At 41.4% G+C, this 26,456-nt stretch overlaps 1 protein-coding gene and 1 long non-coding RNA gene across 8 annotated transcripts in view; one reads left to right on the top strand and one right to left on the bottom strand.

Annotated features, from left to right (window-relative positions):
- Positions 1 to 17,091: 17,091 nt before the first annotated feature.
- Positions 17,092 to 19,805, bottom strand: LOC120793634. The gene is made up of 3 exons (XR_005708009.1): positions 19,724 to 19,805; positions 18,039 to 18,336; positions 17,092 to 17,497 (listed from the first exon to the last, which is right to left on the bottom strand). It is a non-coding gene; the product is annotated as an uncharacterized LOC120793634 (long non-coding RNA).
- trim44 (tripartite motif containing 44) overlaps positions 19,148 to 26,456 on the top strand; it is a 43,928-nt gene continuing 36,619 nt past the window's right edge. Inside the window, exons 1-4 of one of the 7 annotated variants that reach the window (XM_040133883.1) lie at positions 19,148 to 19,369; positions 20,353 to 20,456; positions 20,874 to 21,523; positions 22,834 to 22,911. In XM_040133883.1, the coding sequence (XP_039989817.1) occupies positions 20,879 to 21,523; positions 22,834 to 22,911 (723 nt within the window). In that variant the 5' untranslated portion in view covers positions 19,148 to 19,369; positions 20,353 to 20,456; positions 20,874 to 20,878. Of the gene's footprint in view, positions 19,370 to 19,515; positions 20,092 to 20,352; positions 20,457 to 20,873; positions 21,524 to 22,833; positions 22,912 to 26,456 lie in introns of those variants that run through there. The other 6 variants (XM_040133882.1, XM_040133879.1, XM_040133884.1 and 3 more) reach the window with 6 other exon arrangements.

The following is a 26,456-nucleotide window of genomic DNA, read 5'->3' as shown; positions in this document are numbered from 1 at the left end:
ATAAACTCTGATAGTCAACGTCTTCAGCCAATAAACTTTTTTGTAGGGCCCTGTCACAGTAAATCATACACAGGGGAACAGATTTATACATCGCTCCAGATGTTGTCCACCCTCTCAGGGCTGCCATGCTTGCAGATTATAAATGAGATTATATTCCCCTTGTCCTTTTCCATCACAAAAGTCTGTTAATGTCATTGTGCTAGTTTATTTTTTCATTCTCTCGTGACAACCAGGGAGTCAGACCTTTGATGTAGTTTATGTTGAGAGAAATACAGTATATTGGATAACACAGACATATGACGTTTTTATATTCCTCATTATATAATTTTATGATATTATTAGATACTAAGCAATAATATAGCCTACAGTATGTATACAAATAGACATAGGGATCTGCACATAATCCATTAAACTGTTTTTGAAACAAGAACTGCTTAACCTCAGTTTGGATTCCCTCTATTTTCCCTAATACGATTTGCTTCATGCCAGTTATAGCATACATAAAAATAAATCCTGATTAATTTCACCACTTAATTCCATCGTATTTGTTATGCTTTGTCCCTCAAGCTCTGTCTCCTAAATGTCAGACCATAGCCTGCAGAAAGTCATAAACCCTCATTTGATGTCATGTAAAACATTTGCATTTTATATCAAGAGAATAGGTTTGCTGCCATATTTCAGACAGTAAAAGATTTATTTTTTTTACAGGTAAACTCTATATGTTGTGATGCTATGAATACATTTTCTTTATAATGATGGATAATGATGGTATTTAACACACCAACAGCACATTTAGATGAAAAAATTGCCCAAGTGTTAAGTCAAAATGCCAAATGAAAAGTTAGTAAAAGAGCTAAATTCAGCATGTGCTTTATTCCGCCATAATAGCACCTCTTGAAAGTCTGTTTTGTTTACTTAATCTGGGATTACCCAGGCATGACATTAGCTGCCTTGTAAGGACCTTGTTGTGTTCAAATGTTTTGCCTTGCTTCCCCTCCCCCCTTACTTTAACTGAAATGTCGCACAGCATTTGATTGACATGCTTGATGGATTTTGATATTCCTCTGGGTGATGCCTGTTGACTCCTCAGTACAGCCAGGGGACCTGTTTCAAGTACATGCTGTCTCACTCATTTGCATCTGAGTTCATCTCTATGTAAATGTGAATTAGTATGCTTATGGAAATGACTGTTTTGGTTTTTTTTTTCAGTCTTTTGCTGGGGAAAAAAATAACTGATCTCACTCATGGGGAGATAATCTATCATTTATTTGGAAAATGCGTTCTTTCTCATGGCCACATGCACCTATCTGAGACTGTGACCGTAATTATGATATTTCTATGCAAATGTTGTGAGGGCAGATTATGAATCAGCCCCAGTGCCAGACAAAGAGTTGATTGGTCCAAATTAGCTGGCTGGACATATGGTTATGTCTGCTTAACAAGGATGAGAGGATGACTATTCTGAAAAGGTGTATGCAAATGCTGCACCACTTAGCGGACTATACATTTTATATCTGACATGTATTATAATGTAGATTCTAAATTAGCATTTATAAAACCTTACTCTAACTCAACAGCATGAAAATATCTGTTCATTTTCGGCATACTTGTTCGTCAGTGGAGTTCTTTGGTTTTTGGTTCTTTTTTGAGTGTGCTGTTACTGTGTCACAAAAGCTTTGTCCTCCTCATGCCTGAAGTGCAGAGAGAATCGATACACAGAAGGGCAAGAGGACGTGTGATACTTGATGACAAAATACCTACAACTTGCTGAAACAGCACATTCCCTCCTGCTGGCTGACCACTTGCTTTCTGCATGTTAGTGTTGGCTGAAGGCTGTACCCTGTTGGAGACCAGCGTGTGCTTACTCGCAGCAGTCGTTTTGAATTATAGCACCCAATTGTTGTGCCGGTTCCCAGTAATTTGGTAATTTCTATGTAAATTGTGCTTTGTTCCACCATAGTAGGCTGTTTTACCACACAAAGGCTCCGACTTGCCTTGTTCCATTATGGTAACACTGAAATTATTAAAACTAACTGTGAGAAAATGTCACAACAGTCAATCAGTTAAGTAGAGAAGTCGACAAGAGCATAGACAAAAGAGGAGGCCACTCAGGCATGCAGCGATAGAGCCAGGCATAAGAGGTAGGCAGTCGTTTTGGGTTGTGTCCAGGTGCTGGCCTCTCTCTTTAGAGGGGGAAAGAGGGAAGAGCTCACTAGAGACAAACATTACAGGGGGTTATGGCTGACTCTGCAGTATCATTGTCATTTGAACAAGATTGGACATGCCTTGGTGAAGGTGAGATGGGACTGCCTAGTATAGGATACAGAAGAGTGGGGCAATTTATAAAAAATGTGATAAAATTATATAGATATAACCTAATGAAGCTTATATAATTTCATGGCTATTTTACTTCAGGATTTTATAAACTTAGACTTGGGAACAAATCTTTGCAGCATTGCAGGCCAGACGATCTCAGCTCTCACAGATATAATTATCCTTTCTGTCCTTGACAGCAATATCATTTGATGGCATTGTTACTATGAATTATCCTATGAAAATCAGTTTTCTGTGAATTTGGACTAGCTGTTCTTGGAGGATTCTCTCATATTTTGCAAAAACTGCAGTCTTAACATGATTTTCACCAGAGCTATCCAGGACTCATTCTTAGTTTCCTGTCAAAGATGAAGAGTATGGTTATGAAGGTGTGAGAGAATTCATTCAAGATTATGTGAAAAGATTTTCTGAAATACTGTCTGTGACTGCAGAAACTTTAGTTAAAGGTACCCTGTCAAGTTTTTGACCACTAGAAAATGACATGCTTGCAAACACAAAGTGGCAACACATTACACATTGCAGGCGTCGGCTTCATAGTATTCCACTGGTAATGTGGAAAAAAAGTGTAGCAATGCATGACAACAAAGGCAATGAGGAAGACTGCAAGTTAGCAAATATGGATGTAAACATGGTGTATGGTATGTGCCTCGTGAGCGACCTTCATTCGAACTTTAAATGCGGTGCCATCTTGGAAAGCAGTGTCTCTTAATACTGCTATGATCTTTTATGATGTAAGTTGCCATCTTTCATCCAAACCAGGTAAATACACTGACTGGCAGTGACAGGGACTATGGGAATCTGGTAGTGACTAGACTGGGAAGAAAAAGTGGACAAAAACAATAAAAAGGATCATAAAAACGGAGACATGCAGTGTTTTCCTTGTCTTTTAAAGCAGAATTTTGATTATATGTTATTATGTACACTTTAAAGAAATTCCTTTCCTTTCACACCTGTAACCTGACTCATCTGAAATTACATGTCCGAGACATCCAGGCCTCCCACGCCAGCAGCCACAGCAATCATACTGTTCTGACATGCCTGCAGGGTGAGGCTTAGTGTCTAGCACTTCATGACTCCCTTACATTACCCAAACCAGAGGAGAAACAGTACAGGGTGTAGAGGTTCACTTCCCTCCACGTTGAGAGACAACTCAAGCTGCAAACCTTTGTGTTTTCACCTTATATATTGCATAACACGCATCCTTTGGCAACAGGACTGAAATGCTGACTGTGGCAGGTTTCAATATCCTCTCAATAAAAGGAGAGGACTTAACAGACAAGGCAGGGTTACAGGAAATTCAGAGAGCCATATCATTTTGTGAATCAGCCAGGCTGAATTCGCTCCTCTCTTTTTTCTCTCTCACCCTTTTCCCCTAATTCCCTTCCACTCTTTCTCATTCTGTTTCTTCACATCTATTTGGCCTGTGCAAATATTGCAATTGTGAGATTCTGCGAGCATTGATTGATTGCGGGAGGGGGTAAATCATCCGGGCTAGTTACAAAGACATCTTCCACAAAATCAATGCCACTGAGAGAGAAACTAAATCTTTTTAGGGTTCCACAATCCCATGTAATATAGCACTGTCTACCACATGGGGAATATCTAGTGTTTTCTCTCATTTTGTCTCCTTTCATTTTTTCCCCCACTCCTTCGATTTTTGAACCATATCATTTATTCCATATCATTTATCCTTTAAAAGAAAAAAGAGGTATATTGGACACTTGAGGTTTGAAATATACCACTGGGATCAGCTACTGTATATGATTCAATTTTAATATCAAAACTTATTGCCTCCCATCAGGTAATGGAAAAGTATAGAGATTGGCTGTAAGATGCACTAATACAGAAAACAGACATCTCCACCAAGGGCAAAGAGAGTGCAACAAAGCGATTTATTCATTTGTGCATTGACTTTTATTTTCCTCCTGCTTTGCCTGTCATGGGGAAGTAATAGGGAGCAATATAGTTATGCCACGTTCGTGGTTTCATTCCAGATTCTCAAAGAACACACATACTAAAATGATTAGTTTATTCACTTTTTCTTCTTGAGCAACAGGAAATTAACTGACAGCAATTTTGATCATTCACTATATCCCTTCCCCAGTCAGTGATTATCACAGCTTTGCAACCATAACTATAGGGACAGTAGACCTGTCCAGTTTTAAATTTCTCCACTTGTTGAAGTGGTGCATATTTGTTTTGATTGAGCTTTCAAATAGTTTAGAGGGTAGGGTATTTTTTTCCCCAAAAAATAAACACAAGAAAATTTTCAAAGAACAGATTAAACCAGTGTTTCTCAAACTATAAGGTGGAACTAAGTTGAATGAATATGATTTATCTAGGGAACATAAACAAACAAGAGTTTGCTTGTGCTATTGCAACAGCCAGAATTATGTCCCTACAATTCCAATCGGCTCTTTTTTCATTTTTTTTTCATTTTTTTTGGCTTCATTTTGACTGATTCAAAAAATACTCGAAAGATTAATCAACAATGAAAGCAATAGTTTCAACACACTCATATGTATACTGTATGTGAACAACATATAGCAAGAGACTGAGAGAGAACCACGGAGACACGAAGAGATTCAAACAAACCTCTGCTCTAGCTGAAATGACAAACAAATGGAGGGCAATGTAGTGACTACGCTAGGACAGGGACAGGCAGATGGGTGACTTTGAGCGTGCAGGCTTAAAGAATGCATGCTTGCTGTGCAGGTACAACAGAGTCAGGCTGGGCCACGACCCTAGCCATGTTCTGTTTTTATAACTCTCAGCATTTTCAAATACGCCCACCCCTCTGCCATCCCCAAATTCTATGCAATTTCTTTCTATCTGAAGTTGCCGCTGGAAACGCAAGCCTGTATTATACGCTCATGTTCCCATCTCGTAAAAACAAAAGGTGTGTGTGGGTATGTGCATGCCGTCAGCAGGCTCGTATTCCATTCTTCTTCCATGATTCAAAGACATATTACTCCTAGGATGGCTGACCACCAGAACTAATCCATCAGTCTTGTTGGCTTTCAACATGTTGCCCTTCATAGGTATAAGGATGCCTGAACACCCCCCCTTCTCTCACCATGCCTGTCCCCCCTTCACCCCTTCCCAGGTGTTCCCATAACTCACTGGGCCTCAAATCCCATGCCGGCATTCCTGAACTTCAGAGGCACATCGGCAGATGAGAGCCTGGAATTATGGCTTGCTGATGGACAGTGGAGGGGGGAGCGAAGGGTGGGAAGGTGATAAGGTCCACTTCAAAGTGGGGGAAGCGTTTGTTGTTGTTCTTTCCTGCGCTCACTGGTGCACACATATGCACAGCTCCCTCTTCCCCTCTGTGCCTCTGACAGCTGGAGTGCTCAGTCATTGGTTCACACGCAGTCACGCAAACAGTTATCTTAGCTTTCATTTAATTTTATTGTAACCTACATGACTAGATATAGGTGGCGTCTTTAAAGTTTGCCTCTCTTTCTCTCACACATTGACAGACACACAGAACTATTACAGACATGATTTAGCCTTTTATTTTTCATAATATCAAAGGTGACCCTTCAAAGATTGCCTCCAAGCTTTTTTTATTGCACCTGCATAAAATATCCCTCCTGCTCTTTTAATGCCACCTCCTTCCATTAGAATTTAATTGTGTGACTTTGCATAAACCACCATAGGTCACAGAAAACTATGCAAGTGTGTGGACGTGTGCATCTGTGTACATTTGTATATGTGTGAGTTATTGTATTTGGGTGTGTGAGCACACCCTCTACTCCGTACCGGCTAGTGTTACACTACAGGGGCCTACGGTGTGTGAGGTTGATGGATGTGTGGAGTGGTGTCATTTCTCTGAGCCGGATATGTAATGAACCCTGCTCTGCTTCTGTAACATTTGAGCTGATTGATTACCAACAAAGGCCATTTAACATGTAGAGGTGCTTCCTCTTAACAATGCAACATAGCTTTACAGATGAGGTGACACACGAAGCATGAGAAAAGACACCCTGCTTTTGTCCACAGCACACTACTTATTAAATTAAAGCTGTGCTGTTATCAAGCTTTCCTTCAGCCCACATGTGAAAAATCATCAAAAATGAGAAAAAAGCCGCATGATGATTCATATACAATTTTCACATCTTCATACAGTAGTGTCACAAATTCACTATTCACTTTTATGGAGGAGAGGATATGCAGACCTGTATTTGTTGCTGCAACTTTAAATATCCAAACTCTCTCTCTTTTATTTCCTTTTTTCTCATCCCCTCCACCCTTCCTCTACCATTATAACACTCATGGAAGATTTTCCTCTTTGAGTTTCCCAACTCTGTTCATTGTTAAGGTGGAAGGCTGATGTAACTTGTGGCTGTTACTCCCAGTATCCAAGGCGATCCAAAACGCTTGAGTCCTCTCACTGCTCAATCAGACCACTGTTTGTTCACTCGCCCCTTTCTCATGGTCTGGCCTGCCAACTAAAACCAGCCAGGCATTACTGAAAAGCAAAATCTGCATCTGTATCTTCTCCCACATACAAGTTTCAAAGGAACTTTGAAATTGATATATATTTATACAAACACATATATACAGTATATATGCAGTAACTACAGAAAGTATTCAGAAATTGCCATTTTGTTCATTAATTTACACTCAATAATCCATAATGACAGAGTGAAAACATTTTTTTGGAAATGTTTGCAAATTTATGAAGAACCCAAAACTGAAATCTCTCATTTACAAAAGTATTCAGACCCTTTGCTGTGGCACTCCGAATTTTGGTCAGGTATATCCTGTTTGCTTTAATTATCCTTGAGATGTGTCTAGAACTTGATTGGATTCCATTTGTGGCAAATTGATTGTTTGGACATAGTTTAGAAAGGTACACACCACAATTCACACTGGATGACAGGATAAAAAAACAAGCCATGAAGTCCAAGGAACTCTCTGTAGACTTTCATGATAAAATTATGGTGAGGCATAGATCAGAGCAGGATTATAACATCATTTCTAAAGCTTTGAATGTTCCCAGGAGTACAGTGGCTTCATTAATTCTAAAATGGAAGAAGCCTGAAACCACCAGGACTCTTCATAGAGTTGGCTTTTGGGACAAACTGAATAACCAGGCAAGAAGGACCCTGGTCAGGGAGGTGACCAAGAACCCAACAGTCACTCTAACAGAGTTTCAGAAGTCCTCTGCATAGATGGGAGAATCTGCTGGAAGCACAACCATCTCAGCAGCACTCCATCAATCAAGCCTTTATGGGAGGGTTGCTAGACGGAGGCCACTTTGAGTAACAGGCACATGACAGCCTGCTTGGAGTTTGCCGAACAGCATTTAAGATCTGAGAGCATGAGGAAAAGATTTGCTGGTCTGATGAGACAGAAATTTAATCCTTTGGGCAGAGCTCCAAACACTATGTCTGGCAAACACCAGGCATTGCTCCTCAACTAGCTAATAGTATCTCCATGATGAAGCATGGTGGTGGCAGCATCATGCCATGGGGGTTTTCTCATTGGGAGGGACAGGGAGAGTGGTCAGAATTGAGAGAGGGATGAATACAGCCAAATACCTAGAGGTCTTTGAAGTGAACCTGCTCCATAGTGCACGTGACCTGAGACCGTGGCGACGGCTCACCTGTCAGCCTGACAATGACCCGAAGCATGCAGGCAAGACAACACTGGAGTGGCTCCGGGACAAGTACCTGACTGTCCTTGAGTGGCCCAGGCAAAGCCCAGACTTAAACCCCATAGAACATCTGTGGAGAGACCCGAAGATGGCAGTTCAAAGGCGCTTCCCATCCAATCTGACGGGACTTGAGAGGATCTGCCATGAAGAATAGGATAAACTGCCCAAATCCTGGTGTGCAAGGCTTGTAGAGACTTACCCAAGAAGACTCTAAGCGGTAATTGCTGCCAAAGGGGCTTCTATAAAATAGTAAATTAAGGGTCTGCATACTTTTGTAAAAGAGATTTCAGTTTTGATTTCTAATAAATTTGCAGACATTTCCAAAAATAGGTTTTCACTTTGTCCTTTGGGGTTATTGAGTGTACACTGACGGGCAAAAATGGCAACTTTATGTATTTTAAATTAAATGTATGACACAATAAAGTGTGCAAAAAGTGAAGGGGTCTGTATATTTCCCTGTTCCCATTTTGTCTCTGTGAATGCTCTAACATTGTTTTCCATCTCTATTCTTTGCAGGGAACCTCTCTAACCTGCCTCATTTCAGTCATTGCAGAAGAGCTTCTGCAAAAAGCCTGATGTTAGATGTGTGTGTGTGCGTAGTGAGTGTTGTGCTGGCCCTGAAGTGACACAGTGAGGGTATAAATAGAGCAGGCCCACAGATCACTGTGCTAGACAGAATGTGGCATCTGCTGTGCTGGGAGCGCAAAGTGTTTGAGAGCCTCTAAACTCCTTTCCATTCCTCTTCCCTCCCCTCTCTCTGTCATCTTTCTTCCACCTCTGTACTCCTGTCTGTTGATTCCCTTCCTCTCTTTTTATTTCCCCCTCCTACCAGTCCCTTTTTCCTCTTTCTGTCTCTTTCCTTCAGTCTCTCCTTGCTCTGTCTCATTTTCCTTATGCCCTGCCCCCCCTCTCACATATTGCCACACATCTGCTGCCATGTGTTGAGTGTTGTGGGGCAGGCCCATTTTCAATTTAGGCTATAAGATCCTATTTCTAAACGGGGGGGGGGGGGTTACAGTTTTCCTACACGGGTAGGAAAAGAGGCATATAGTTGGCCCTGCAGTGGTTAACATCAAAGCCCTGATTTCATATTTACCATGCTTTACAAATTCCTCTACTGCAATTCTATACATGTTTCATGTATAGAATTGTTTCATCAAAACAATTTAATCCCATGGGGATTTCGTGGTGTACTTGCAAGGCAATCTTGAGCGGGACAGGCAATTCTGTAAGCAAAGGAGATAAAAGCCAAGTCATTGTGATTCTCTGCGGGTTATTTCCCACCAAGAGCCGATTATTAATCCTACTGATTTACCGATTCATTTCCCTGCTCTCAGTAAAGCCAATACAAAGTGACGGTAACCCTTCTGCCCTCTCTATATCACATGTTGAAACGTACTGTAGTATATTATTCAGAACTGCTTATCCAAACAACACCCCTCACTCATACTTTACACTCACAGTCCCCCTATGCATAAACACTCTACACAAAAGTTCAATTAAGAATGAGTTCCCCCTAGTGCCATTGTTCTTACTGTATTCATTCATCTACGTTTTTTTTTAAACTTATTTCCCAGAAGCACACCACTTAATCTCATAATCTGCTTTTGCTGTGACTACTGTTGTATTCTCTCAAAGACGGGGGACAGAGCACATGTGTAAGCGTGCGCACACAAGCACGCACGCACACACACGCACACACACAGAGTTCCAGTGTCAGCCAACCTTAAGTGTCATTAGATTCCATTTTTTAAATGATTTATCCATTCTTTCTACTTCCCACTCTTTTTTCTTTTCATCCTATATCCTTCTCCTCAGCTGTCTCCACCCTCTGTGACAGGTAGTCTTCCACATTTGTTTGCAGACTCAGCGCTATGTCCACCCTCTGGCAGTCCAATAATTGTTTTAGGAGTTGATGTTGAACACAGGCAGTGGAAGACTTGCAGCAATACAGGGAGTAAAAAGGAGGGGCTGCAATCAGGAAGATGGGGGACTGTCTAACAGTCAGTCAGAGAACAGCGGCAGGTCAACTTTTCATCCTTTTGTTTGCTTGCAGGCAGTGTTCTTGACTGTGAAGATGAAATTCAATCTTCAATCTGTCCTCCACATTACCCCATCCTTTTAGAAAAATACTCTCTGCTTCTATCCTCCCTCCAACCTGTTCTTCACTTTTTCTCACTCCTTTCCTGTTTCTCTTTCTTCTTTCTCATCACTCCGTCAGTCAGCAATGGGCACACACAAATGACTCTACTCCATTTTGTAGGCCCCAGGTAACGCTGTTTGAGTGAACATTGTGTGATTCCTTTTTGCCTTTAAATTTTTAATTACCTCAGGAACTGAGCCGAATGCAGTCTCAGTCTCTCATCTTCCCCCATCCCCCAATTTTCCATTCTGACAAGGAAAGGAATAAGGTTCATGTTTCCACATTTTGACTGACAGCTGCAGCATTACCTTGAGAACAATGCTACACTCTGATTAGAGGACACAAATAAAATGACTTGGAAAGTCGGCTTCAACATGAAAAGATAATAAGAGGTTTGTGATGTGAATTGCTTTGCTTTAAAGACTAGTTGTCAGGTTTCTTTGAGAAATAAGTTCCCTATTTCTTTTATTAATAGAAAGTGTGTGGAAGCCCTTAAATTATCATCAGCGCACTCCAAATTGTGAAAGCCTGATTGGTTTAGCAGCCAATTTTTAACTATTCAAAAGTGTCTCTTCTTCTCATATGCTCTGCCTATCTCACCAAACACACTCACCTTGGAGTTGTCTGTCTTTCAGTGTTTTGTAAGCTGAGTCCCTGACACAACAAGTCAATATAGGTTTTTTGTCCCAACCCTCATGAGGTGACCCATAGGACTGTCTCATGAAATAGTGCACCTATGGCAGCAGGCGTACTGGACCTTTGCATACATGGTTACAATAATAAACACATAGTTAAGCTTGGAATGGTCATGGTTTGGTTACGTTTAGGCACAAAAACAACTTGGTTAGTTTTGGGGAAAGATCATGGTTTGGGTTCAAATTAGTTAAAATATATTCATTAAGGTAAGAGGACCTTCATCATCATGTTTACAATAAACACGCAGTTAAGGTTATGGAACGGTCATGGTCAAAGAAACAATGATGACTACTGGTTTCTAGTGGGAAACGAACACTGGTGTCCCGTCTCAACAGGACAAATTCCTGTGTTTTATCGACCCATCCATCCAACCTGACCTCCTCCCTATGCGGACTTTGTCACTCTTTATACGTCGCTTCCTCCTTTGCTCCCATAATAATTACTACCACCGCAAGTGGTAACAATAATGCCTAACTATAAAATGTAACTATGGGTCATAAGCTTCTTGCACAGATAACCTATAGGGTTGTTTTTTAGGAGAGGACAGTCTCCCCCGACAATCAAGCATGAGCCACACAGGACATCATCCCGGGTTTTGGAAGGTTGGAACGCTTTTGGCACGGAGAACTTTCCAGGGCCACATCAGTGCCAGGATGCCATATGTCAGGGGGCACAGAGGAGCATTGTGACCCGGCGCCCACGTTTAGGGGCCTGCTGGGAGGGACCAGTGAGGAAAACACTGAATGTCATTGTTATATAGTGCCAATGATCTGCTCCGTTTCCCCAGCTATGATGTCATGGAAGTTAGTGGTCCAGCTGTGGCCAAGCACGCATGACAGTCGTAAAAGGCTGTTAATCGAAGCATTGCGGGTGAACGCTTTATTTGAGTATTCTTGCATGCAATCTACATTTGATGTACATTTCACTTTGCTGTCATATTTACATTTACCTATATTTCACAGTTTTGGATGGTGGTAATCTAAACATACTGTACTGTTTAAGTGGTGTTTTCTCTACTCTCCAGAGTGTGACTCAGTGGTGAGTACACGCTTGTTTGCCATTGATGAAACACAGATACAGCAGGAAAAATGAGCATGCCAAGACATAACAAACTTAGACAAACCTCCCACTGTATTTGACTCACTTTTTCTTCCTCTGAGAGAGAGATAGAGAGTATCAATCTGTATCCAAAAGATCTTAACCAGATTAGGGCAGGGCTACTTTATGAAACAGAAAATCCTCTGTTAACCTGAGACAAAAAAGTCTAGACATATTAGACAATTTATTTAAGAATTTCCTGTGACGAGTTAATTCTGTTGGAGCATTTAGTTACTAACTAAACGAAGATAAAACATGGCAACACAAACAGTTTTATTTTCATACAGGGGCATTGTGTTGTGTGCAGCTTTGTACTAATAAAGCACATTTCCTGAAGTGCAAAAGGTTTCTTTCCCCTCAGCTCTGTGATATGGCATTTGGTTTGGTATCCATGCACAGCACAGTAAAAGCAGACTCATTGGCAATCCTCGAGTGCACCACATCTTTGGTGTCATGATTTTCAATGTTTTGCATTGTCTGCCTTCTTACACCCTGAGCAGCTGTGCTCTCTACTATTCTTGTGAAAGTTGTTGGAGGCCAGATCATGCGTTATAATGTACAGAAAACCTGGCTAACCATGTTGACCATCAGCATTTTCAGGCCAGAAAATGTAACTTAAAAAGAGACATCACCTAGCTGTAGCTGTTTATTTGTGCTACTATATATTAATATTTGGGCTACTGTACTGTATTTTCACACTTCTCACCAAGAAGACTACATGCAACTCTATTCTCACACTGCATTACCAAAATCTCTCTTTTGGGCATAAATCCAACAATAAGTTCAAGGATTGTCACTACCTATGATAACAGCTACAGCCTATACAGAGATCATCTTTCCAAGATTGCAGTGTGAGTGTAATTTCCCATTTTCAGCCACTAGACCTCTCTAATTGGGGACTGGTACACAGAGGTCCCATCCCAATGTCTGTTCTCTGGGACAAATTTCCACAATTCATTGTGTTGTTGAGTTGATGATAGAAGAAATAAATAACCCCTAAAAACTAATACAACTAAAGAATAGAAAAAATATGAATGTACATACAGTATCTCAACAGCAAGCACTTTAGTCATTTTTCCAATGATGACATGAAGATGATTTCTAACAAAAGGTTTTCACATTCAATGTTTTCAAATGACCACACAGTCTATTTAATAAAATAAATGTTTAAAAGAAAAGCCTCTAGCTGCCTCTGTACAAGGTAACATAAAATAAACAAAAAAATGTCACAAAAACCTAGTTGTCATTAAGCAGTTGCAGTTTGGCATTTATCCTGTGCACACAGGTGATGTCAGCCATAGTCTACAATTTCAGTGCTTTTGGGATAGGGTGGACAATGAGATTAGGCAAATTACAATATGCTGTGTCAAAAACTAGAATAAATTATGGTATTATAGTTATATATGGCATGACATTATGTTGGTATTGTTGGCTAGAACCAGTTTTGCCATTTACTTTATGTGGCTTAATAGAAATTGAAATAAGATGCACTTTTGCTTATAATGTCCTTTATAGCATGATCTGGGTGAAGGGTTATTAAATAGTTTTAAGAAAACAATATTTTTCTTTGGAATATCTTGAAATAATGAAAATGCAATTTCTGTTTCACATTATAAATCTATAGTATTTATGTTTGGTATGAAGCTGGAAATTTCACTTTCGTTTGCCCTGTGGTATGCAGTAATGACTTATTTATTCATTCACAGTCTTGTATATGAACATGATACCATATACCATTTCAGTTGTATAAAACAAAAATGACTAATTACTAATTAAATTAGTCCTTCTTATAAAAGGAGAGGATAATAAGGTATAGGTGTGCCTTGTTTCCTGGCTCTTTCTACCTACAAACCAATGCTCAAGCTGAGCTATATGTTCAAAACAAACAAAACAAAGTAACACATCCATGATGCCTGAAATTCTCTCCCATGTGTAACCAATGAATGAAAGGAATACTGATGTATGACACATTTCAGTTTGCTTCAGAAACACCAGCCTAAACTTAATTGCTTTCACACACTGAACTGTGCAGTGAAAATTCAAAGTTGTCATATTAGCTGAGTTGGATGTTTGATTCTGAAAGTTATTACTGTCGTCCCCTGACGCCGAATTTCTGCAGCTCTGAGCAGAAGTGGACCGTGAGCCCCGCAGGAAACTGGTGGTTGCACATCACTGCCCTACGACTAGTGGTGTAAGACAGTTACTGTGCTCACAGAGTGGGTGTAAGAGGCAGATAAGAGCACTGTTTGGATCAAACAAGGGTAGAAGAGGGAATATATGCCAAGGCAGTGATGGTGCTTTACTGGTTCATCTGCTTTTTGTGTTCAGATCCCCTCCATGTCTGTCTGTCCATATGATATCATGCTTTAGTATCTAAGAATAGCCACATAGCTAAGAGTTTCACTTCACTGCGACATAAAAAGTATTTAAGTCCATGTGAGATGCATCGTTATTCAAGAGATTTAATGTCTTAAAAGCTACTGAAAAAAATAATGTGAAATGAAGAATGACTTACGTGTCTGCAAAATCATTTTCTCTGAGATTTTAATACCTGCAGTGCATTCAGAAAGTATTCAGACCCCTTCACTTTTTTTACTTTATGCTAAAATCATTAAAATTCATTTTTTTCCCTCATCAACCTACACTCAATAACCCATAATGACAAAGCGAATACAGAATTTAAAAAAATGTTTGCAAATTCATTAAAAAGGAAAAAACTGAAATATCACACTGACATTAGTATTCAGACCCTTCTCTCAGTACTTAGTTAAAGCACCTTTGGCAGCGATTTACACCCACGACTCTTCTTAGAATTGACGCGACAAGCTTTGCACACCTGGATTTGGGGATTTTCTGTCATTCTTTTTCGGGCCATTCAAGGACATTCACAGAGTTGTCCCTAATCCACTCTTGTGTTGTCTTGGCTGTGTGCTTAGGGTCACTGTCCTGTTGAAAGTTGAACCTTCAGCCCAGTCTGAGGCCCTGACTGCTCTGGACCAGGTTTTCATTTAGAATATCTCTATTCTTTGCTCCATCCAGCTTTCCCTCAACCCTGACCAGTCTGAAGTTTTTTTTTTACCATGTCAATATAAGCATATTTGGCTATCACTGATGAATATAAGGTGTAAGAATCTATCGAATTTATGACAGCCGAGATAAATGAAACCGAGACATATTTATAGAAAATTGGACAGAATGTAAACCCCATTTATATCACTGAGGCTAGACTAAATATTGGCAACAGCTCACAGACACACACACACACACACACACACACACACACACACACACACACACACACACACACACACACACACACACACACACACACACACACACACACACACACACACACACACACACACACACACACACACACACACACACACACACACACACACACACACACACACACACACACACACACACACACACACACACACACACACACACACACACACACACACACACACACACACACACACACACACACACACACACACACACACACACACACACACACACACACACACACACACACACACACACACACACACACACACACACACACACACACACACACACACACACACACACACACACACACACACACACACACACACACACACACACACACACACACACACACACACACACACACACACACACACACACACACACACACACACACACACACACACACACACACACACACACACACACACACACACACACACACACACACACACACACACACACACACACACACACACACACACACACACACACACACACACACACACACACACACACACACACACACACACACACACACACACACACACACACACACACACACACACACACACACACACACACACACACACACACACACACACACACACACACACACACACACACACACACACACACACACACACACACACACACACACACACACACACACACACACACACACACACACACACACACACACACACACACACACACACACACACACACACACACACACACACACACACACACACACACACACACACACACACACACACACACACACACACACACACACACACACACACACACACACACACACACACACACACACACACACACACACACACACACACACACACACACACACACACACACACACACACACACACACACACACACACACACACACACACACACACACACACACACACACACACACACACACACACACACACACACACACACACACACACACACACACACACACACACACACACACACACACACACACACACACACACACACACACACACACACACACACACACACACACACACACACACACACACACACACACACACACACACACACACACACACACACACACACACACACACACACACACACACACACACACACACACACACACACACACACACACACACACACACACACACACACACACACACACACACACACACACACACACACACACACACACACACACACACACACACACACACACACACACACACACACACACACACACACACACACACACACACACACACACACACACACACACACACACACACACACACACACACACACACACACACACACACACACACACACACACACACACACACACACACACACACACACACACACACACACACACACACACACACACACACACACACACACACACACACACACACACACACACACACACACACACACACACACACACACACACACACACACACACACACACACACACACACACACACACACACACACACACACACACACACACACACACACACACACACACACACACACACACACACACACACACACACACACACACACACACACACACTCACTCACTCACTCACTCATTCACTCGCTCACTCACAGACACACACACACACACAAATAAATATTATTGAGCATGTGCAGCACCAAGGGTCTATCTCACAAAGCAGCGTTACTAGATTAGCTGGATAACCCACATGCATCTCCTTAAGTCCATGTTCCATATCAGGTTTAAAGGGGTTAAAGGTTTTATTCAGCAAAGTATCTCTCTCCTGCTTCGGGAGACAGGGTTCAGGAATCCACAAACAACCACGGAAAAACAGCTTATTGATTCTGTTTTATGTTGCATAGCTATGACAACTTGACAAGACAGAAAGTGTTGGAAAAGTCAAGTGCATGCAGAGAATGATCCAGAGGCCAAATAAGGAGCTAGGAGACAGAATAAAATATCAATAGATAAAGAGGCAGAGAAAGGGAGAGATGCTAACTCAGTCCAAGACGTGCTCCTCTGACATAGCGATGCTGTTGCACTGAAGGACATTTTTTCTTGGGACCAACAGCTGACCTCAAGCCAATAAAACATTGTTAAAACTGAGGCATTAGGTAAGTGTTTTCTGTCTGCTGTGCTTGTCTGCCAAAGCTCCCTCCTTCACTCTTGGCTGGCATTTCTGAGAGCTTGATGTTCTTTGTGTTGCCAGCTTCCATGTACAGGCTTTTCTGAGCTGTAGAGACACAATTTGGGTAAACAAATTTCGCTCCTATTGCTTGTCAAATTTTGTTTCCTTACAATGCCTGGGTAGAGAAAGAATAAATCTAAGTTCCTGTCAGTAGCCACATACTGTATTTATATTGAGTGCTTATTCTAATGAATTGCAAGTCAATGAGCCTTTTAATTGTTTTCAGTTTTATGCAGAGTGCATAAAACTGATGGTGCTGTTCCTTGCTGTTTAGCAGAGCTGAATGCAGTAAAAGATTTTAAAATAAAGTCAGGTAAGCATTTAACTTCACACAGGCCATGAAATGTGGTTCAACAGTATAAGATAATATATTTTGGATGTTATCTTGCTGTGATGTGTGTGGCGAAACAGTTTGTGCTCTCAATCCCAACTACACTCTAATTAGAATCATACATCTGTTACAATTAAATGCCCTCTGAAAACACAGTTTGGGTTTGAATGGTTACATCAGTATGGCATAAGCAAGCCTCATGCCAGGGCAAATTTAATTTTGCCGATGAATTTTATTTTCTGTTTGTAGTCTTACAGTGAATCTTTTCTGGTGGCAGTCAAAACAGCTTGGAAACTTTGGCGAAGACAGCGTCATCATCCATACTGAGGGGATGCTGGAGGCTTACTTGGAACTTGTTTTATGGTTATTTATGGTGTGCATTTCAAATCAGAGTAACAGTCAACAATTATTTGCCAAATACTGCTTGTGTGAAGCCCAGCTCAGTAGCCCCTAGATCTCTCTACAGAGAACAGCTTGTTTTTCCTCATCTCTCTGTCTCTCTCTCCAGACCTCTAATCCCACTCCATTGTCTCTCACTGTCGGTTTATGGAGGCTAAGGATGTGAACAGAAGGGGGAAAGCAGACATTATAATTAGAAACTCCCCATTAACACCAGTATTAAAATTCACAATTTGCTTACTCTTCCAGCTGGACCTTTCCCTGTATTCACATAATAAATACATCTTCGTTTGGTCTGGTAGCTGTCACTCACTTTGCTTTAATTTCTTATAAAATTTATGTATGATCAATGACATGCATTTCTTTTATCACCGTTTAAATGCTTACTGGGAAAAATAGGATTGCATTCTGTGATATTAGCATATATTGCTTTCGCTCACATTGCCTAAGCATCTCATACCCAGACCCTATATTTTGTATTGATGATTACATTCGAATCAGAGAAATAAGTCACTGTTTTTAAACAGAAGAGAGATTTATAAGTTTTGAAATTTTGGACTTTTGGGAGAAGTCTCAAACTTCTCTGATCAAATCTCCAAAGCAAACTGTTAAGTCACATTACAATTAGTTTGTTCAATCTATTATAATTGCTATCCTGTAATAATTTTCATAAAATGAAACAAGAAAAACAAAAAGTCAACGGGCCAAAAGCATGATGAGAGGCTAGACAAAGGCCAGCAAATACACTTACTCCCAACAGACATTTTACAAGAACCTGAAATTATTTTGCAGTTTATTTTAATTTATTTCTAATTATTATTTTCCTATTTTGCACTTTTATGTTATTTTATATTATTAGTATTATTTTTAGTATTATTATTGGATTTTCAATTGATTCAATACATGGAGGGGGGGGGCTAAAATGGCTATTATTTCCAGCTACCGTTTTAGTGTGTGTCAAGGAAATGAAAGGAGACAAAAAAAAACTGAAAGAAAGAAAGCTTCAAATTGTACACTGAATGACATATTGCTGATGGGAAGTTATTAAGGATTTTTGAAAATGGCTACAGCATTGTCAAACGACCGTGATTTAATTTATTTCGGGTGAAAGTGGCTCAGCTCTGCGTTAGCCATGACTGGAAATTATACATCAGCCACAGACTTCATCTAATCCAGCGTAGTTTCTGGTGAGTTTTCAATGTCTCTCTACAGCAGAGGAAAAAAAATAGCATTTTAACAGTGGTAACGCGAAGGAAACTGCTCTTGAACAGGTTTTGGCGTTGTTCGTTCTGAGTTGTACCTTATACAAGAAGTCGTTGCGCCGACGTTAGCGGATGTGCGATAAAGATAGCTAAAAATCCTGACCTCTTGTTACCCTGAATGGCTGAAGTGAATCTGTCACATAATCTGAACAGGTGGAGGTAGTCGGACAGATAAATCGTTAAAATTATTATATCACTGATATTCAAAATAAGTAAGGCTAGCTCATGACATATTTATTCACATCGACTTTACAACTGTGAGAACGTTCACCCTTCTACCTGTGTCCGGTTCTGAGTTTTTTTTTGTGTTTGACCAACGGGTTTTCTCTCTCCAACCTCTGCGTGTCTCTGCCGATCCCACACAACACAGGCGACTACAAGCAGGAAGTAGGAAGAAAAAAAAAAAAAAGGCAGACAGCAGCTGAAGAAAATAAGGAAGTAAACGCTGTAGGATCGGAGCTGGAGCCCCTCTTCTGCTGTAAAGTGAAACTTAATCAGTCGACAGCCCACTAATATAATTCAAGGTACAGCCGCTGTGCTAAGGAAGCTAGCCGTCAAGCTAATACCTCCACTGACTCTGCATCATCTCAAAACTAGCCCTAGACAGAAAGAAAAAAAAACAGAGGGGGGGAGGAAGACACAGACGAGTAAGTACACACCGCAGTGAGTTGCATAAAGGGGCTTGGGGTTACAAGGGTGGTGAAAGGGGGGAAGAGGGGGAGTTTTCTCTGCACTACAGCACTTTTTCTAGCGGTTGTTTGTGTCAGCAGAGGGAAAAGTACACAAACAGAGCTCAGGAGAGGAAGGGAGGAGAAAAGAAAGAAGAAGAAAAAAAAGAGATTTCTTTATGTGCGTGTGTGTGGATGTGTGCCAGGCATGCACCAGGGTATTCATTTTCATTCTCTCAGCTTCATTCCTGCAGAGTGGACTGAATGGAGGAGGGTGAGAGGGGGAAAAGACAAAAACAGAACAAAACGTGAAAAGGTCAGGGCCTGACGACGTACAGAGAGAGGTGAGAGGAGGAGAGCTCGTGTGTTCGGTCGTGCTGAGGGTACAGGCGTACGCACTCAGCGCTTTCTGTTTGTGAGTCAGTAAACAAAATGAGTGCGTTTGCATACAAAAACAGTTCAATGACTGCAGATGGGTCTTCCTGTTTGTTGCCCTTGCAGAATGATGCATTTTTTTGTGTCACTTGTGTGATAATGTTCCACTAGATGTTGTTTCCTCTGGACTTTGGCTCTCTACATACATCATCTGTTGTGGGAATATTATATCAGATGGGATTAGTCCTGAGGATCTTGGACTTTCCCCAGTGTAAATATGAGAGCTGTTCACTGAAGGTCACCACTATTAATAACCTGTCCCCTACTCTGTGTGTCTCCTATAAGACTTACTCCTCTGAGTAATTATTATTGTTATTATATATCAGCCACCATGGACCACAAAGAGGAACCCCAGGAAGGAGCCATCAGGGTGAAACAGGAGGAGCTGCCACAGATGGACGGGTCATGTGATGAGTGCGAGCCTGATGAGGCCCAACCGGCCACACAAGTGTGCCACATCTGCAGCTTTGCCTTCTGTCCAGTCCATGCTGAGAGACACGCCAGCAGGACGCATCATCCTCTAATTCCTTATAACCACGAGGGGACACAAGCTAATGGACTTGGCACCAGCAGAGACTCCAGAGTCGGAGGGGAAGCTGAGGATGAGGCTGGTGCGGAGAAGGCAGCTGGAATGGGCGCAAATCAGGGGAGGGCACCACTTGGAGTGTCAGTGACTAATGGGGATGAGAGCGATGATGCTGAGGGAAGCAAGGTAGCCCAGAATAGTCTACCCCTGGCGGCTGAGCTGGGTGACGGAGCTGATGGTGCTGAGCCACGGCAGGAGGCCATGGCTGCCGGAGAGGCGTGTAAGAGGGACACTGTGACAGTAGAGAGACTGCGCTGCAAGGAGCATGGGCAGGAAGGCTCCCTCTACTGTAAACCAGATGAGAAGATAATCTGTGTGGTGTGTGCCGTGCAGGGTGAGCACAGGGATCATGAGATCATTACTCTGCATGAGGCCTATGTGTGGCAGAAGGTGAGTCGCACACTCAGAACATGACAGGTTTATATATGGTAGACCAATGATGTGAGATTTACTCTACTTATAGTTAACATGTATGCTCCACAACATCTGCAGCTCTGATATGTATAACATAATGTATTCAGCGCACCACCTATCTGGTTTGCATTTCTGATTCAGTATTAAGCAGTATGCCAATAGCTGTAGGCCCTGTACTCTTTAAGTCAACTCACCAGGGCTCCGTAAGAGCTCTGCGTAATATTTTAAACATAACAATGTCTTGAGACCACCAACATGACAGCATTAAAAAAATTCGATTCGATTATACAGCCACATAAATAATTTCTATGAAAACTGCGAAATGGAAATTAAACATTATGAATATACACCTATGTCCATTTGGCTTGGCACCAATTATTTCTTCACCCTTCCTCTACTTCCCAGATGGCTTTTTGCTTCAGGCGTATGTAATAGGTCCAGTGAGTCACCAGTCGTTGAATGCAGCATTGCAGTTGGTCCAGTAAGCTGGGCTAATGTTGTGCTGGATTTTGAGAATAACTCCATCATCATTATCACTGTGGGCTCAGTTCTGCAGAGCATAGTGTTTGTGATGATTACAGTACCGTTTAGAGTCAGATGTTATCACTCACTGAACACATTCGGACTGTGTTATTGCACAAAGGACCAATTAACAGGCCTGTGATAGTATCAGGAACCAGGACTTAGTTTTGGATTAATATTTTGAACAGTCAAGGATTTTGTTTGTGAACACTAAAATAAACTGAATCAGAAAATCTCAACATGAGCCTCATTTGAAAAAGGTGGCGCATTTAACTACAGTAGAAACAACGCTCCTGTACATCTGAAAAATAGATGAGGAGCACACTTCAGTGGTTTACTCTTACATCACAGCAACATATGGATTGATGAGACACAAAAGGGGTCACACGCACCCACAAACACAGCCCAAGGCCACATTATTTACTCTAAACCTACTTTAGCTTTTATCCTGTTTCCTGTGCCAGTGCATCCATGTGAAAGAAATCCTTTATCTCTGGAAGTAGTGATATGATTTCCTGTTGAAGCACATTGCATTGAGCATGTAGCATGTCAAACTTTATATGTAAAATTGTGGCCTTTGATTGAGTGGTGACCTGTAAAACATAGGTAAATTTGGTGCTCTAATAACTAGCTAACTGAGTGTTTCCTCATTTGTTTGATACACACAGAAAGAATCTCTGTTTACGTACTGTGACTCTGTTTACGTGCTTATGTAGAGGAATACTCAGTGGTGTTTACTGTTTGTTTGTCTGCTCCACCTGTAGAGCAGGCAGGGTTATGACCTGCTGGGCTGTACACAACAGATGGCTGAGAAGATCAAGACCAAGTGGACCAACCCTGAGGTGAGTGCAAACTCCTGCATACACAACCGAGGGCCGAATTGAATCCTAACATCAGTTATAAAGTAACTCCCAAAAGATTTACACACAGCTGTTCTCATTCAGTAATGAGCTACAACCAAGTCTTATCAAATGAAATGAGTATTTCTCTGCAGCAATCAAAGGTGAATTTGACCTCCTTGCAAGTAATGACAGCGTCCCGTGTGCACATTGCATTGCTTTTCATTATGTGACTGTGCCATGTGGTTTCATTATATTTGCTGCTGATTTTCCTTCAAAGAGATTTCTCCGTACTGTGCCCAGATGTTAAATTCAGTTTTTGCATTTCAGACAAAGCTTAATGAAGAAGGTTTGCATTCATTATGTGTGTGTGTGTGTGTGTGTGTGTGTGTGTGTGTGTGTGTGTGTGTGTGTGTGTGTGTGTGTGTTTGTGTTTGTGTGTGTGTGTGTGTGTGTATTTATATATATATATGTGTGTGTGTGTGTGTATATGTATTACATAAGATTACATAATCTTATTGGCTTGTCCGTTTCTGGTAAGGTTTAAAAAAAAAAACTTTGATTAAACCTGGTTTCAAACTGTGGGGAGCCATAGCAGATCAAAAAAATAACCATTACTCATTTCTAATTCAGTGGGTACAGCAGTAAGCACTGCAGCGGTGTAGACACTGCAGCGGTGGAAACACAGCAGTCTAGAATGAGATAAAGAGGGATTAGAAGGAGATTATGTCATAAAGGCACTGGGTAGTAAACATGGGAGCTAATTATTTCAATCCATATATTTTTCATGCCACCCCATTCACAGATCACAGATCTTGCCTATTGAGTTTCTGCAGATACTGTATAATTCTGCTCGAAGCGTAGGAGTGATGGCATCATTGCGTGATTACTGAGACATATCATCTTCAGGCTTCGGTTGATGTCACTTTTTTGACTCAGCACTTCTGTGCTAAGTCAGAGGTTGTATTTTGAAAGTGACTGTGTCTCAGGCATTGTCATGTATAAAATGGAGAGGAATGTTGAATGCTGAATACTCCGGCTGTCTTTAAACCCTGGTTGAAGTTGGTATGTCGACAAAAAATCCTTGTATTCAGTCTAGGTGGCTATGGTGTAGTACACACTGTGTTAAATTTGAAAGGGTTTGTAATATTTTTTACTCCTCCATATAAATAAATGAGGTGGACAGAATATTAAAAATGCTTTTCAATATAATGTAGCCCAATACAACACTAATGCTCATTACACCCTCAAAAATTGCCACGGTGATGAATCACTACGTACGTTCACAAAGTTGGTATTTATTACCGGACTGTTGTATGCGACTACATTTTAGTGTACAGATGTTTGACTTTTTCTTTTCACTTCTTTAAATCCACCCACACCCACACCTCTATATTCATGCCAGTGAAGTTGACCTCAGTTTTATACTTATGTATATGCAGTTGTGCAGGAGAAAGTGACATCGATTTGTTTGTGCCACTCAGATTGTTTCACAGTCTGAAATAATAATCTTAAACTTATTTCAACCTTTTTGTGTAACCTTCACCACGTTCCCTTCTGAAAAAAAGGGAGCCTAGTGCATTTCACACACAGTCACCACAGTCATCGACCAAAACAAAAGCTACTCAGACTGAATTTTCATGACAAGTCAACCTTGAAAACAGTGGCTGTATTTCCATTACACATGCCATAGTGGGGACATGTTCTTCCACTGCAAATAAAACCTGACCACAGACAGTTATGTATTGTGCAGTAAGAGATGCAACAGTGAGCAGCAGGATCAGGGACAAACAGCTAGGTCTCAGCTATGGTCTCGGCTATTTACAGTTGACAGCGGCTGCACCTGCTCTCTCAACCACCCCTGCTGCTCCTGTTCTGCCTTATGCTCTGCCTCTATAACTATGTTTGAACCCATCGGATGCCACAAAGCAGCATTGCTCAGTACCTGCTGAGATGAGATGTGACCTAAGCACAGTGGCATAATGTAGAAGGTTAATTTTACTGGCCTGTGAGAGGTTACACTTTTTCTGGCAGCTGGCACCCCGCTCTAGTTCATGTCTATTATCATGCTGAAAAATCAATGCTGCCCCAAGGACTTCTTGGACATTTAGTCTTGTGCTTCTCCACTGTAGAGGTGCAGTGTGTTTGGTGAAAACCACTTACCTGCTCACTCACAGGGCACTGTGTTAGAGACCATTATGTGGATTTGTCGGCATGTCCTCACTGCGCTCTAAAATGTCAGCATTTCTTACTATGCATGACAGGCAACCATCAGAGTGACTGCTCCGGGTGAGGAAAGGTGTTTGCGTGTGTGTGTGTGTGCCTGTGTGTGTGTGTGTGTGTGTGTGTGTGTGTGTGTGTGTGTGAAAGAGATAGACGTTGGAAGTTGGAGGAGGTTAAATTGCGTGGTACTGACATCCTAAAGGACTTCAGAGAGGGAGAGGTGTGAGCGGTTGTCTGTGAGGAGGTTAGGGGTGGATGAAAAGATTTAACCCTTAGCTGCTGTTTGCTTATCAAATCTAGCCTGTTTAATTATATACTTTGCCACAGGTGTGGGGATTTTATTCTCTCAAAGCTCATATCTCCCATCTCCACAGGAGTGGAATATAATGCAGAAAACAGTGATGAGGCTGCATACATATTAATGGAGGTCTGGATGCGTAACGTAACATGAGGGGCCTCGATGGCTGTCTTTCACTCAGCCTGTCAGCTAGCGTTAGTTATCGTCAGAGAGCTGAGCATGATATGTGAAGCATGTTGCGGCTTCAGACCAGTACAGCAGGTAGTCAGCATATTTACCTTGCTCTCGTGTTTTATTTACTCACTCGCTGCCGTGCAGGGTGTCGTCTAGGGCACACCCTGCCTGTGGAGCTGCTCTATGCAGCTACGGAGAGAGGAGTCCGATATCTGGAAGCAGCATAGCAACATCAGCTCAGTCACAACTGTGTACGTGTGTGCAGTGGCTACATCTATTTTCCGCGCCTCATAAAATCTACAAGAGCAGCAGACACATTAAAGCTGTCTTAGGGTGCCGAGGCTGAGGAACAGACGGGATAGGCATGAAAAGACTTGGCTGCTGCTGTTAGGTTTATTCATCCTGCTTTTTGTTGTCCTCCTCTACCTCATCCTTTTCTCCCTCCTCCTCCTACTTTCCTCTTTCTACCCCCTCTCCCATTGCTCTTTAAGGCTGTCATTCACTTTCTATCTCTGCTCACAGCATTTTAATTGAATTACTTGGTATCATTACCCAGAAAGTTGCTTGGCTGACATTGCTACACTCAAAACCAATAAAAAGGTGCTGGTAACTGAAACTCTGTTATTATAAAACCAAAGGCCATCTGTCTTTTTTTCCCTTTTTTTAACTTCTCTTACTTCCCCTCTTTATATTGCTTTATATGGCTTTTGAAGATGTTTTGACTTTCAAATTAACTTTCAATGTATTGCTGTGTTGTGTTAGAAGCCAAATTGGAGATCCTAATTTCAGGAGGAGATAAAAGAGAGCGTGAGAGAGAGAGAGAGTAGTGTTCACTTGGAACACGGACACTATT

The sequence above is a fragment of the Xiphias gladius genome, chromosome 8 (assembly GCF_016859285.1).
Source record: "Xiphias gladius isolate SHS-SW01 ecotype Sanya breed wild chromosome 8, ASM1685928v1, whole genome shotgun sequence".
NCBI classification, from domain to species: Eukaryota; Metazoa; Chordata; class Actinopteri; order Istiophoriformes; family Xiphiidae; genus Xiphias; species Xiphias gladius.
This window is presented reverse-complemented; position numbering and strand designations above follow the sequence as displayed.